Source organism: Thunnus thynnus, chromosome 15, assembly GCF_963924715.1.
Source record: "Thunnus thynnus chromosome 15, fThuThy2.1, whole genome shotgun sequence".
NCBI classification, from domain to species: domain Eukaryota; kingdom Metazoa; phylum Chordata; class Actinopteri; order Scombriformes; family Scombridae; genus Thunnus; species Thunnus thynnus.
In genome coordinates this window covers 17,474,086-17,490,487 of record NC_089531.1, presented here as the reverse complement: position 1 = coordinate 17,490,487, position 16,402 = coordinate 17,474,086, and the positions used below count along the sequence as shown (strand labels likewise).

Genomic DNA, 16,402 nt, shown 5'->3' with positions numbered 1-16,402 from the left:
AGGGGTCTAACTAACGGGCCTGTTCGGAGCTCTGCTCCGCAGCCTACCCGCACACGTTTTACCCGCAGTCGCTATTTAAGGAGAATGAAATGCTATTAATATCGTTCTACTGTTTCCACCTTTCTCCTCTTTTTCTCCTCTCCCTCCCTCCTCTTCCTCTGGTGATGACACTCTCACTCCTCCCTCTCACTCTCCAGTATCTCACCTTTTTGCTGCCTTACTCCCCTCCGGACAGTCCCTCCATTTAGTGCTTTTTTATTAGCAATTAGCTGCTTTTAGCATTGCGTGTGCTGTACTCACACTTTGTAAACACTGTAAAGGTGAAGGGCTACATTTCCAAGGTGACATTTGAGGTGACATACATGTCTGTCAGCTGCTTCTATATATAAATCTCATGTTCTAATTGAGCTTATTCCGTTTGTTTGTCTTTATGTTTACCTGTGTATGTCCTTGTGGAAGGTGTGCTCAATAACTGGACCCTGTGCGTGTGTTTGTGTGTGTTTTGTCTTTCTGTTTGCGTGTTTGTGCACCTGCTCGCGTGCACAGCTTGCAGGTCAATGCTTGAAAGCCGTCGTCAGAGCTTCATCGATTTGGGCTGGCGCCGCACACACACACACACATTACACGTGCATTTACACCTTACATGCACCGGTATGCACATTTGTGTCCAAGCTTCACACAGAGTGACATGACCCCAGGGCCCTTTCAGTTAATGTTCATCCCTTACCTGCGCTTTTTCTGCCTAGTTTCACTTTTTCCTCTTTTCCCAGCATGCCTCCAGGCCTCTCTTTTCTTTCTCTTCACAAGAATCATCTATCTTTACATCTCTTAACCTCAGTTTATGTTGTTCATGCCTTTTCCTCTGCATCTTCCCTCTCAGTCTTCTTCATCACCCTGCCCTGATCCCCTCCTCTCCCTCCGCCTCGTTTGTTGGGTGTAACTGATAGCTGCTTTATCATCCAGTGATGATTGAATCAAAGGCGCATTCTCCCACAGTCCAGATCCACTTCTCTCTGCCAGGCACACTGGCTGGCACAGAGTGGAAACCTCATAAACCAATACAGAAACACACACACAGGCACACACACAGTCTAATGCAGTAATACACAATTCCATATATGTTTATTAGCACTGGTAATACCTATTTATCACACAAAAATATTTTCACAGTTGAGTCAAAGTAATGTGAGATCTCCCTTTTCACTTATGTATGCTTACAGGAAAACAGCAGTAAAAGCACCCTGCCTAGCTTCCATTAAAAGCAATCTGGTTGCCCTGTTGCTGCTGTACATTTATTTGTTTTCTGCCCCCTCCCACCCAGCAGCCCAATGGCTCTCTGGAGCTTTACAGGCCGTGAGCCAGATTGTATGCACTTTATACATACAGAGGGGTTGTGGTGTGTAGCAGTGATCGGTTAGAGTTTCAGGGGGCAGATACCTGGGACGTGAATGAATAAGAATTATTTAGATGAACATGCAAAGAGTTGTGTTCTTTCTTTTTCTTTCTTTCTTTCTTTCTTTTTTCTGTCTTTCTTTCTTTCTTTCTTTCTTTCTTTCTTTCTTTCTTTCTTTCTTTCTTTCATTCATTCTTTCCTTCTTTCTTTTTATATCTTACTGTGCCTGCATTTTTCTTGATTCTCCACAGTGTCCACGAGACAAATTACACTCTGCCAGCTTTTGGAGAAAAGTCAGATATTCTCTGTATATAGCAGTGCATGCATTATTCTTTGTAAAAGTTCTGGAGCAATTACTAATGTAGACAGCCTTACAGTAAACCCCCTGAGTGGCTGACTTTCATAAATTATTTTTTTATTATATCATGAGAGTCTGTTTGATTCGTCACACGACATGTGGTGCATCTATACATTAATAAGCCCATTTATAATGCCTATGATAAGTCAGGCACTCTTTATCCTCCTCTCACCCCTGACGGGCACTTGTCCAAGCTCGCACTGGATGGGACACTATCCTTTGTTGTAATATTTACTCCTAAGCAAATACTATATTTTCTCATTGTTTTGGCCATAAGGGTTATATTCTTTCTGATATTTACTTTGTCTCCTCTATAAATCCTAAAAGATGAATCCTATGTGATGTCTTGAAATATTTCAGTATGAAGATATTTTGCGGAGACGAGAGTAAAGCAGCAAGTAATCTGAGCAGATCTTCTTTCGATGTTCTCCTGAGACCAACACTGCTGATTTGGTGATTTTGACTGATGCTTAACTGACATTTCCCTGAACGATGTTGGATGGTGGTACTCGGATGGATGGCAGGCGGTGATGGAGCTGCGGCTGAAAGTGTGCCCTAAGTAGAAATGTGACTCCCTCTCCCCATGCATCACATACGGCCCCAATGTCTCCTTATCTGTTTCATGTGTTTGTTTATATATATATATATGTATGTATGTATATATGTATGTGTGTGTGTGTGTGTGTGTGTGTGTGTGTATATATATATATATATATATGTACCAGTCAAAAGTTTTGACATGCCATCCCATTCTCTTCAATGAAAAAGTGTGTCCAAACTGTATATTTATTAATTCATTTGGGACGACAAAGCAGATACGAGCTGAGGTGTCACTTAACGCTGTATGAGGAGGTTTAGCTGAACACTGAAGAAAAAAGGTCACGACATTTGTGGATTTCCATTCATAAATAATAAATGAATCAGCAAAAAAGTGACCCTCTACTTTAAAAGTCACTACAGATGTCTGCTTAAACAGACATTAACATTACTTAAACCCTGTGCATAGAAGATTTTTAGTAACAAAGTACAGCTGAGGCTGATGGGAATGTTAGTAGTTTAGGTGATATTGGACAAATTAAAAGTCAGAGGATGAACCAAGGTGATCACAATTCATCTTGTGGGAAACATGAATGTCTGTACTATCTTTTAGAGCAATCCATCCATCCATCCTGTTGGTGGCACTAGAGGATAAATCACTATAGAGTCAGTAGGATACATCATCTCAGAACCATAAATGTATGTAATGTGCTGATCCAGATGTTGAGATATTTCACAATTTAAGTGAAAACTTTGAGCCAATGGTGGTGCTCGAAGAAGAGTCAGGGGGTCACCAAAGTCACTAGGATTCATCCACTGGGCACCATGAATGTTTGTAGAAAGTTTCACGGTAACCCATCCAATAGTTGTTGAGATATTTTTAGTCGGGATCAAAGTGGTAGACCATCCTACCAACACTGCCATCTGTACAGCCACATCTGTATTATGGCTAATAAAAGTGGAACAATCAAGTTGTGACCCATTTTTAAAGATTTATGTCTTCAATAGAAACAAATTGGCTTGAGGCTGAGAGCCACAGACAGACTGGTTGGAGAAGTATTGAGTGCTGGACAAAGACATTGTTAGTTGTAGTCTTTTCATAACAAATAACAAAATGTACAATTTCACCAGCCTTATCCCTGAAGTACTATATGAAGATTATCTTTGGTACACACTCAGTGTCACTTGTTTTTTGAATAACACGGGACACTTGCAGGAATTCATGGCATAAGTGGTATTTTGCAGCCAAACGTGAGTTTTGGCTGGTGTTGTGATTTGAGGTCTGTCTGTGGCTTGTGGTCTGAATGAAATGAGGTTTGAGGGGTTTGTTACATGACACCCTGCAGAAATCTACTTTGTGATTATGCTAACTGGCTGCATAAACAGATCTGGAGAGCTGTGTTGGCAGTAACTCGTTGCAATGTTTTGAAATTACTGTACAGCATGTAAGGGATAGTATTATTTTCAGGTAAATGCAGAGTTGCTTTCATAACTTGTTTCTACGGGAATGTTGTGTCTGCATTTTGTAAAAGCCAAGCTGTCGATCCGGCTATCTGTGCTGTAACTCGCTTCCTGTCATAAAGCACAAGTCAATGAAAGAAACCACCTGAGATACTGCCCCAACTAATCTCCTCTTTATGGAAATACACACAGCTCTTTGAGTTAATTGAGGGGAAAAAGACAGACGGTTTAGTCAGCACATTACTCAGTTGATGAACGACCAAAATGCATTGTTAGCAGAGAGTCATCTGAAGTAACTCCGCCGTGGATGAAGCACAAATTCTGGTCCGTGCATGCATCACTGGGCTGGGAAATATACAGTAATTTGGGGGTCTCTGTTTATTCACGCTTGGTGTCCAGTGTCTTCCTAGCTGTCTAAGATCTACTTTATCTTGCTTTCTATTTGGAGTGTCTTACCATCCGGAAACTGTGGCCGGGCAGGCAGACGAAAACAAAAACAGTTGGAGCAGTTGCTCATTCAGTGACTCCTCACACATGTTATGATAAAGTGTTTTTATAGTGAGGTGAAGAAAATAGATGACAGATTCAGACTTATTAATATAGAATGAGATATCTGCATTACGAGAAATGTCCTTCAAGTATTATTGGTCACTTATCTCTAATATCCTGTAGTTATCAGCGTCTAATCAATGTGTCAAGCTAACTGGACATGTATGATGTAAGATGTAAAGACTGATACCAGACTAACATACTGATATCAACCAATAAGATGCAGAGGCTTTTAGTCTAACAGGAAATGTGTCTTCAATGTTTCCTCTTCTGCTGAATGATTGCTGATAAATGGATTATTTTATTTGTGAGTTTGTTGTTTTGTTCCTTATTTCCATGGGAATAAATCTTTATTCCCATGGAAATCTGTCTGTGGCATAATGATGTATAACCTTTATACATTTTGTATAGGTTACATGTGGATCTGTACAGCAGCTGTCCACTGCTGCTTTACACCCAATTTTTAAAGCAGCTTTTTAATGTGAGCACATAAAATGTATTTCATCTCACACACATTAGCCCAGTGAAAGACTTGTTGATCGCATTACTAATAAAAGAGAAAGGGCACCATTGTGTGAGGGCATGAGAATTGGTTTAGCGTCCAACAAGTGTTCCCTAACTTTGGGCTCTGACATCTAGACCAGCTGGACCAGCAGCTGCCACCTGGCTAATCCTGCCTCGCTGCTCTGGATTCACATGGCACACAAGGTTGGCAGTGGTGGTTTGTGTTTGTCTGCAACACTATCTCTCTCTCAACACTTATTTTATTTTTTTACTTTGCATGGCACAGATTGTTCAGGTGCTGTGGTCATGTCACTGAGGTGCTGTAAATGTGTCACACACAACTTTTTGTATAGTAAGAAAAAAAGTATATACTGTCACCCTGCACTGCCAACACTGTGTCTCAGTGTTGATAACCCAGTGTGAATGCTGATTTATTTATGAATTATTGAAAATAAGTGTTTTCACTCTTATCAGGCCTGGAATTTTTAGGGCAAGGCCACTTTGGCCTTTGATGAAAACACATTTATTGGGGCATTGCAGCCAAAATCAAGGCCAAAACCAATGGTGCAATAACAATAAGTGATAATTACATTGTATGAAGACAAAACAGTATGCAATCAACAATTACTAGTCAGTGCATTGAAAAAGAGTACTGAGTTTATTAAAATTGTACACTGAATGTCCACAAAATTCTGCCTGATTGAGTTTTAGAATGTGAACAATTCACTATATTAATTGTTAAAATAATAATGATCCAGTCTATAACTGGGAAAAGGGTGATCAAAATTAATCTGAGCAAGTTTAAACACACATGCAACTATTAGCATTAGCAAAAACACTTTTTTACACATTAACATTAAACACTGATGAGAAACTTCTCAGACTCTCCAGATCTGTCTTAACCAAGAAGTGACTGTCTGCTTACAGAGAAGTGGATGTGTGTGTGTGTACACATCAGATGTATACTCATAGTTAGCTAACACTATGCAGCAATATCCTGGTAAACTTTAAAACACAACGTGTATTGATACTTACACTGTACAGTGTTTAGCTGCTTGTGCTTTTCACATAACATTCATTGTTAGCTAATGAAATGAGGAATCTGCAAGGAAATTGGCAACTTTCTTTTAAGGGCACAACAACGAGTTCAAAACAGGGCATGCCAAACTGGCCATGTGGGTAGTTAATTTTAGAAGGGGTATTACAGCCACACTCCGGGGCATCCACAGCACTGGCCGTTTGGCTGTGGTATAATTCCTGCCCTAAAAACTTGGGCATAAATTACACGGTTCTTTCTTCTTCCGTGATTTAAGTTACAAGGCATTGTAGATACAACTATAAGGTCACGCTGTGATACAAAAATATAGGAAATGCAGAATAAACCCAGGAGAACTGTATCTACTTTATGTACCATAGAAAATAAAACTAAATGTATTACACTATTTACAATATTTGATGTTTTTTATGAGTTTTTATTAGCTCTTTTATTTGCTTTATTATGTTGTTTCTTGAATGCTGCTTGTGTGGTTGTCTGTAATATTTGATCTCAATTCAAATATCTGATTAAATAAACTTACCGTACCCAACATGTGATACAGTATTTACATCAATAGTAAAATATGGATTTTTTAAAAATTTTTTAAATTTTAAATTTTTAAATTTATCTTACCACATTCCCCTTAATTATTTTCTGGCCTGACATCACACGATGCTTGACAGATGAAGAAAATACAAAAATGGTATTACAGACCATATTTAAAGTTTAACCTAACCTAATTTACAACACAATTCCCGCTCTACTCTCTGGTAAATACTCTTTTTATTCTCGCTGCCAACAGTTCCACTGAAACGACGTCTAACAATAACTTTTTCCACTGGTTAAGTGGGACAGACAGTGGCTGTTGCCGCATAAATGCCACATATTTCCTTTCAGGAGCAAACCATTCCAAACATAAATGTTTTTACTTTGAGGTTAAAGTTAAGGCATCATCTTAACTGAGGAAAATCATTTTTAGCACCAAGACATATTTTCTATTTGACAGGTAGTTAACAACCTGTTCCCAAAAAGATTTGACCAGGGAACACTCTGTCTTTCATTTTCCTAAAGGAGGAACTCACATCATAGATGTAACAGCTGTGTGTGACACTTACAGTATGTGGTAACAGTTTTAGTAATTTGAAGAGATGTTGGACGGTGCTTTTTTCTTCAAAACCTTCAAGTCTGCAGAAAAGAAAATGTACATTGATGTTTTTCTCGTCTTGAGCCAGAGTTAATGATGAAGATTGTCAAGTGGAGACCTCTCAATTCTCCAGTGTCGCAGAAGAGCTGAAGTATTTATACAAAAATTTAACAGAATTTAGTAGTAGTTCTCAAACTGAAGTGGCCATTACTTTTACAGGACAGTAATTTCTGTCCCAGCAGAACTGCAGCATCTCGTTCTTCCTCTGAAATATGTGGGACATCGTACAGCACACGTTTCAACTGTGAATTTTAACGTTTTACTTTAAGATTCCTCCGGTAAACTGAATGTCAGTGTTCTGTTTTCTTTATCATTTCAAAAATGATATTAATATTGTACTTCTAGCACTTGAAGAATAAGGCTGAAGATAAAAAATTGTTGTTAGTCAACAGATAACATGAAAAAGACCAAAACCAACCTCCTCTCAGACCCAAAACCACATCATTTCTACTGAACATGTAAACATTTAAAGAATAATACCTTCATTAAAAAAAAGTATGAGTGAAGTAAGATAAAAATAGTAAAAAATAACACTTTAACTGACAGCAGCAAATGACCTTGGCAGGTCAAATCAGTGGATCTTTCTATCTAATCAGTATTCATCGTTTTTAAACAAACAAAATGATGAAAATATGTTGAATGGCACACTATGCAGCTGACATAACACCTAATACAGTAAATACTTTTTTGAAACTAACAAATAATGTATATAAATACTGTTATTTCTTATATATGTTTATTAAGACATACAGTTTGTGTATCCATTGCTCTGATTCTCGTGTTTCTGACTGTATATGACTCGTCATGCTGTGCTCGTATTGTGTTACCGATCAGCAAACGTTTTCCTGCGTGTGTATTTGCAGTTTTGTTTTTCCCTGCTGGTTAATCACGCAGTGAGTGAACAAAGCATAAATCAATGAGTTTTATTTAGTGCAATTGTTTTTCTCTGATGGGATTAATATAACCCAAGAGTGGTCTTATTTCTAATGTGTGTGTTTTTAATTTTGTTTACTGACCTGTGCGGGATGTGTGTGTTTCAGTTTTCTGCTGGTGTTCAGCTGCTTGGTGTTGTCCGTGTTCTCCACCATCCCCGACCACCACAAGTTTGCCAACCAAGGCCTCTTCATCCTGGTAAGACCCTTCCATCACACACACACACACACACACACACACACACACACACACACACACACACACTGACTACTTCAGCATCCATTTGCGTTTGATACTCCTTTTACGTACACCGTCTCACTTACTGCAGTGTATCCGTATGTGCTTGCATACGTGTTATTTTGTTTGCTGCCGGACGCACAGACAGCCATGTAAGCAGGTGGGAGGATTCAGGTGTTGTTGACTGCGCAGGAAATCACATACACAATCCACTAATCCTAATAGCTATCCCATAATCTCCACTCTTCCTCTGTTCTCCAGCTGCTTTAGTGAAGGGTAATGGACACTCGTTTTCTCCTTCTTAACCTGACTCGTCCTCTCTTAACCCCCCTTTCACCTCCTCTCACTCTGTCTTCCCACCTTGCTCATCTTTATGTGTTATTTAATGGTCAGACTCTTGACTTTCACATTCTCTCTGTTCACTCTTTCGATCAATCACACAGCCATTAGCAGGCAATCAGCCATTAGTGGACTCTACTTACATGAACATATGCTCTAATGACAGATTGCTTCAGTGCACCTTAAACTACCCGTACAGTCCAGAAACAAGAAAGTAAGAAAGAGATAAAGATGTATAGAGTGACATATTAATACGCTAGTAGAGCACAACTTTCATTTTTTTATTATCAGCAAGTACATTTTGTTTGTTTGTTTATGGCAATTCAAATAAATTCTCAATTACAGTGATGTTGTTGCACAGGTTTAACTTAGCCTGAGATGTCAGATGATTTGTTACACAGAACCATCCGAGAAGTCGTCCTTAGAAACTAGAGCAGGCGCTTTCAAAAAATACTTGGCAGGTCACTGGATGAACCATTCATCTATCACCATCTTACCTTGCGAGGCAGCTGGATTCGCAAGATCACCCGAGTATCCTCATAGGACGATGATTAGACACAAGCGCATAACTTGAAGCCTGACGAGATGGATTCTCGCCAGATTTTGCGAATCCAGCTGCCTCGCAAGGTAAGATGTAACTAATAAAGGAAAGGATAATGTAAATAAAGTGTAAATACTTTTCACATCAGTGTTTCCAACAGTCTGAGAAATTATGTGTGGTAGTCCGCAGTGTGGGGAGGTGTGTTCATGTGCTATCGTAAATACTGGAAAATTGACTTCCCAGCTTCAATGTCCATCACACATGACATACTGTAAGCTTTTTTACTTTTTATGTTGCCATATTCACTCTGTCCTTTCCACCACAGTAATATATGCATATGTATTGTCACCACAGAGCATCTCGCACAGCGTACGTCCCCTCTCCCATTCAGCACTGACAGGATGCACACAGATGCATCCTTAAATTAAGTCTCAAACCCGCTACAGCCTGAGTTGTAAAATGTAGAGTACATAAACATAAATATGATGCTTTAAATAAAATGGATAACTTGGAAATCTTGTGTAGAGGACACATTTGAGAAAATGATACACATGCAACGGCTAAGTTTGAATGACATTAAGAACAAAACAATGAAATGATCTTTTCCTGCTTCTGGTCTCTTTGTATCTATATCTTGTTTGCAGGAGTTTGTGATGATTGTGGTGTTCGGGTTGGAGTACTTCATCAGGATCTGGGCAGCCGGCTGTTGCTGCAGATACCGTGGATGGCAGGGACGACTGAGATTTGCCAGGAAGCCCTTCTGTGTCATAGGTTGGTGTGTTTGTTTGTGAACAGTATATAAGCACATATATACTTATGCTGTGTGTCTTGATCATCATTTCATAACTAACTTGTCCTCACCTCTTCCTCTGTCTCTCTGATCTTCTCTGTAGACTTCATAGTATTTGTGGCATCACTGGCAGTAATCGCCGCAGGAACACAGGGCAACATCTTCGCCACCTCGGCCCTGCGTAGCATGCGCTTCCTGCAAATCTTACGCATGGTTCGTATGGATCGACGAGGAGGCACCTGGAAACTACTGGGCTCAGTGGTTTATGCTCACAGCAAGGTGGGAATGCTAATAGTACTGATCTCAAAACTGCTCAAGTACAACGACACACTTTGTCTGATGATGATTTACATTTAAGATATTTGTAAGTTGTACAGACACAGAAAATTGAAAGTACACGTACAGTATTATGGATTATTTTAAGAGCAGGAAGGAGTCTGAGGGCTGGAGAGTGTTATTAAAAGGTTGGTGATAATGGTCATGATGGTTACCAGTGGGATGAATAACTTAATAACTCCAGATGTTGAGGAATAAGCAATGAGTCTGCTGAGTGCTGGTGAGTCACTGCTCTTCAAACACCAAACTCCCCTTTAGCTGCTCATTTTTGGCAATTAGTTGTTAGTTTTTATGCTGATTAAACACCCAACACTCACCAATCAGCTACAGAACACAGTTACACATGAGGTGATGATGATTAATTGATGCATCAGCTGTCTAAGCAAAGTCAAAGTGGAAGCCAAATGTGATGATGATGGGATTTTAGCCAATAATGATGATAGTGATACGGTAATGACAGCGGGGATTATGATGCTGCTGCTGCTGACACTTGACTGTTACCTCCTCTCTCCCTCTCCCTCCCTCTCTTTCTCAGGAGTTGATTACAGCCTGGTACATAGGTTTCCTGGTCCTGATCTTTGCCTCCTTCCTCGTCTACCTGGCAGAGAAAGACATAAACTCAGATTTCAACACCTATGCAGACTCCCTCTGGTGGGGGACTGTGAGTACTGCATGATGCACACCAACACAGGATCTTTGTAGATGAAGAAACAATCCTTTTTCATGCAGAATTATTATTTTTTTAATCAATAAAAAGAGAGATAAGCTAACATGTAGCTCAGAAAAATGATGCGTCACAACAATGCAGCACAGATGCCTCTTAAATAGCAAGAACACAGGTGATCCCCTTCAGATCTTACATGTGAGACTTGCTAATCCATGAAATCTTTTTTACATATAATACGATACTTCACCACCATCTATATGAAGCCAACTGGTAAAAACAATCTTTTGAATTTTGATAGTTGTCATCCGACTCCTCTTAAGACAAGTCTACCAATAAGTCAATGTTAAAGACTGCAGATTTCAAGTAGTTTTAAAGATAAGACATATCCAGAAACATGTCTGAAATCAGTGGTTGAACAGGTTTTTCAAAAAAAAAAACCCAAAAAACATGAAACCATCTGGGATCTGTATGTTCAAACAACAATAACATCGATCATTAGTACATTATCAGCTTTGACAAATGCATGTGCTTTTCAGTTCCTTTGAGATATAAAGTTTGTTATGTCCACTGTAGTAGATTTTCTGTAGTGGACTGAGCATTATTCAGTTGCTTTCGTACATTCCAGAGTTGCTATGTTCAGCAGATTATTTATTCAAACTGATCAGATGTCAGGAATAATTTAAGATTATTTTCTTTTTCCCTCGTATCAACTGTTGATTGAGATGAGATTCATCGTTAAAGGGTCACAGAGCTAACACTCCTCCAGGACATCACCCAAAACATATGAGGACATCTTCCTAAAAAAATAGAATTACATAGATGACAGTTGTAACTGGGTTGTAGTTTGATGTGGGATCTTTTGAAGGATGTGGTGTATTCTCTATGAAAAACTTCAAAAATGAAGGGGTTTTGGTTCTGATGTAGAAATGATCCTGGACCCACAAATCACTGTGTTTGAAAGTAAAGATTCCTTTTTGTCTTGTCTTGTTTGATCTTCTTGGACACATTTTTCACAGAAGACATTTGACATGTCACAGTAGGAAAAGCACAGGTGTAAATAATAAACACTGTCACACTGTCATGACTTATTGTGACACTTGAATAGAACAGAGACATTATTAATGTTATTGATATCACCTGTGCTTTTCCTATTACGACAAATCAAAATGTCCTCTTTGAAACCGGCCTATAAAAACAAATACAGTGCGCTGTGCCAGTGCTTGCACTTTATCTATACAGATTGAGTTTTTGACAGATTTATCATTTTTTTATTATATATGAATGTGTGATTGTCTGTAGATTACTCTAACGACTATCGGCTATGGTGATAAGACCCCTCGTACCTGGCAAGGACGGCTCCTAGCTGCTGGCTTCGCTCTTCTGGGAGTCTCCTTCTTTGCCCTGCCTGCTGTAAGTCTCTTATATTTACACACAGCCCTGTTTGTGGCTGCTGTCAGCCTGCTCAGAGTTGCATGTGTGACTTTAATATGGCCTCTGACCCTCAGGGAATTTTGGGATCAGGCTTTGCCTTGAAGGTTCAGGAGCAGCACCGACAGAAGCACTTTGAGAAGCGAAGGATGCCCGCCGCCAACCTGATACAGGTAAGTGGGATTCATTTTCATATGGTGTTTAAAGGGCTGGTACATTATTTTTTTGAGTTTTGAGGTTTTTATATCATTCTGTAGCTTCACATTAGTGCTCTATATGTATTCAAATTCAAGAATTCAAACCCCCTAGCTCACCTAGCCAGTAGCTAGATAGACGGAGCACTAACTGCAGCTGCTGCTCTGCTAAACGTGTTAACAGACACACAGACACACACAGACGGAGCACTCACTGCTGCTGCTGCTCTGCTAAACGTGTTAACAGACACACAGACACACACAGACGGAGCACTCACTGCTGCTGCTGCTCTGCTAAACGTGTTAACAGACACACAGACACACACAGACGGAGCACTCACTGCTGCTGCTGCTCTGCTAAACATGTTAACAGACACACAGACACACACAGACGGAGCACTCACTGCTGCTGCTGCTCTGCTAAACGTGTTAACAGACACACAGACACACACAGACGGAGCACTCACTGCTGCTGCTGCTCTGCTAAACATGTTAACAGACACACAGACACACACAGACGGAGCACTCACTGTTTCTGCTGCTCAAAGTTTAAAAAATAAACTCTGAGCTCTCCTCCCATCAGTAAAAGGCTCCGGATCTGAGCAGAATCTGGTGTGACTTGCGGATGTTATTTGTCCTGAAGCTCCGGCTCTGCTCCCGGCTCTGCGCCCAGCTCTCTCCTCCACAGCAGCTGCTTGTCCCGTCGCTCTGTCATAACATCTCACACATTCAGACTCAGCACTGCGACATTGCTTGTAGTATATCTGGACAACTTTTTGTGCTCTAACTTACAGTGAGCGAGAATGTTAGGAGGACAGCGAACTGTGTGTGTGTGTGTGTTTGTGTGGTGGCGGGGCATCAGCGCTCTGGCTCTAACCCACGTCATGGCATTTTGCTAACGGCTGAGTGGGCGTTTTCATTTGAGAAACCCAGAAAGGAACGCAGGTGGAGCTGTCCTTTAATAAATCACTCTTACTTGCATAGTGAGGTGCAATCTTTCACTTTGTATTTCTGTTTTGTGTCTTTCTTTAGGCTGCATGGCGTCTCTACTCTACAGATGCCAAGCACTCTTATCTAACAGCTACATGGTACTTCTACGACAGCATGCTGCCTTCTTTCAGGTAGGTGCTCCCATCAGTCTACATGTTCAGCACTGAGTGGATTCGACCATCAGAAATCTGTGTTTGCCTTTGGTCATTTGTTTGAAGTGTTGTAATTGATGCAGACAGAGATTTGAGAGTTGCATCACACGATTAGATTGTGAACTGTGAATAGTCAACAGCAGTCAGTGATATTTCGTTTTACCCCTGCTCATACATTCGTACCATTGTGAACAAACAACGCACATCGCACCTGTTACTTTTGGTCCATAAAGAACCCTCTTCAGTTGAATTTGTGCAGTGGTGGTTTCAATCAAATGGAATAGTGTTGATTTCCTCTCTATTCAAATTTTAAATTATTCTTTTATATTAAATTTGGGTCCAGCCCGTTCAAATCCCTCTGCCACCACTATTCAATTACATTTTCATTACTTTTTTTCTGCGCAGTGGTTTCTTATATTTTGCATTTATGTATTAATTTGACTAATTTTGATTTGCTTAAAAGGAGGGGAAGATGAGAAACATAAATAGAAACATGCTTACATTTATATCAAGTAAAAATGTTAACTTAATTTGAATTTTCATCTACATCTACATCTTATCTCTCTCAAGTATCCCTCTTCTTTTGAGCGTTCGGACCAATGATTTGGCCTTTTTGTGAGTTTTTCATCATTTGTTGTTTTTTTTGTTCATTTGTCATTTGTTTTTTGTTTATTTGTGCACGTGGGTGTCAGAGAACTGACGCTACTGTTCAGTCACCTCCAGCGACAGCGTAACAACAAGAAGGTTCTCCACAACTCCTACCACACGCTGCTGTCTGGGCTGCGGCCCTACAGCTCCCCCTACCTGTCGGGGGACAGGTACGCACCCTCTCACAATCCCACAGTACACTCAGACAGGTGGCCAAACCTACAGTCATGCTCATACACAGACGCCCATACACAGTCAAACAGCAACAACATGGACTTATAGAACAACACATTCAACAGGTAAACACAAACAACAATCAAGGCTGACTGCTTCTGGAGCTTTCTGCATGGATGTGTCGTGTCTAACGATATTTCACTAATGCTGATCTGAGACCACTGTGTTGCGGGCCCCCCTGCTTCTCTGCATCTTTGTCTGCTTAGCTCATGCTCTTGCCATCTCTGCCACCTCCCGTTGTTCACTCACTGGTTTCCTCTTCTTTCTTTCTTTCTTTCTTTCTTTCTCTTTGTTTCCATTGTGTCGTTTCCATGCCCTCCATCCTTCATCCTTCATCTGTTCTCAGGAAGGCAGAAGTTCCATGCAGGTTTGTTCTTCAAGTCATGAGCTGTGCTTGTTGATTTAAGAGCAGTTAGATGGACTTGCTACATACAATTTGTTAACTTTTGTAGCCTAAACTTTAAACAATAGCCAAGGAAATAAAAGACTAATTAAAGGGTAATTCTGGTATTTTTCAACCTGGACCCATTTTGATTTTCCCATCATTTGGGGTTTAAGTGACTAATGGGGAAAGAAATTTGTGGAATTGTTCCAGTATTGAGTGTGATCGCTTCAGCCGGCAGCTGTGAAATGGGCTGCAGTGTAATCCTCGGGGGCAATTGTGCCAATGTATGTCCAATAAAAGTGCTTCTTTTTTCCACTGACAGGCTCAGATTGTTATTAAAAGTGTCTGACAATGAAAATAAACACAGGAACTAGCTGTCTGTAGCAGCATTATGGCTAATTGCATATGGAACTACATCCGGGGCAGTTCGCATGTCGATTTGTTTACGTCTGAGGCTGTAGATAGCTCAGAGTCTGTTCATGCTAGACAAGTAGTAAATTAGGAGATGAAATAAATTTGTTCATGTCTGCAAGTTTCCAAATTGCAAGGATAAAATGACAAGATCCACACTATGCAGTTTTTATTGACTACCGCTGGACGATAGAGACTTATATACTGTAATTCCTCACACAATTACATGTTGAAATCACATTTTTTTTACCATGTAGAATTGAACGTATGATCCAGCCAGCCTTGCTCTTTTCATCCATTTGATTCTGTGGAGGAATCCATTTGTAGTAGTTACACAGGTGGGATTACTCTCATCTGTGGACACTAGATTTTCCAAGTTTGGCAGCAGCAGTTCCAACTCTGCAGAAAAAGTTTTTCTCTTCACTCATCAGGAGAAGAGAGCAGTGACTGCAGGAACACCAGTAGTTTCTCTGAGGTAACCGTTACTGTACGTTGTCTTTCCTGACGGTCCTGTTGCCTTTCTGCCTACATTCTTAGTTTTTCCTCCTTTTGTTTTATCTTCTCTCTGTGTACTCCGGCTCAAATTAGCCATTATGCTGCTGCAGACGGCTAGTTCCTGTGTTTACTTTTGTTGTCAGACACTTAACAAAACACAAAGCACATAACAATCTAAGCCTGTCAGTAGCAAAAACAAGCACTTTTAGTGGACGCACTTTTATGGGCGCAATTGCCCCCAATGATTACATTGCAGCCTGTTTCATGGCTCACTCAATACTGGACCAATTCCAAAAATTGTTGTCCCCATTAGTCACTTAGACCCTAAATGATGGTAAAATAGGGTCTAGTTTGAAAAAAAAAAGGATTACCCTTTAAGTAAATGATATATTCCAGACTTCTGCATGCATTAGATGAGACATCAGTGTATCTGAATCAAACAAGTTTTGCTGGTAGAAATGTCTTGGATTTTAGGAGCTGCTGTCACACCATGATGATTAATGGGCTGTGTTGATGAATATACTCAGGTTAACCATTACCTACTACCTTTGCATGATCCTTCCCCACCTACTGGTACAAA

General features: G+C 40.1%; 1 protein-coding gene across 3 annotated transcripts in view; it reads left to right on the top strand.

The window, feature by feature from the left end:
- Positions 1–16,402, top strand: part of LOC137199039 (potassium voltage-gated channel subfamily KQT member 4) — a 49,621-nt gene that overhangs the window by 22,905 nt on the left and 10,314 nt on the right. For 2 of the 3 annotated variants that reach the window (XM_067613116.1, XM_067613114.1), the window contains exons 2-9: positions 8,083–8,173; positions 9,737–9,863; positions 9,986–10,161; positions 10,754–10,879; positions 12,185–12,295; positions 12,391–12,486; positions 13,540–13,628; positions 14,342–14,467. In XM_067613116.1, the coding sequence (XP_067469217.1) occupies positions 8,083–8,173; positions 9,737–9,863; positions 9,986–10,161; positions 10,754–10,879; positions 12,185–12,295; positions 12,391–12,486; positions 13,540–13,628; positions 14,342–14,467 (942 nt within the window). Of the gene's footprint in view, positions 1–8,082; positions 8,174–9,736; positions 9,864–9,985; positions 10,162–10,753; positions 10,880–12,184; positions 12,296–12,390; positions 12,487–13,539; positions 13,629–14,341; positions 14,468–14,877; positions 14,899–16,402 lie in introns of all 3 variants that reach the window. The other variant, XM_067613113.1, reaches the window with a different exon arrangement.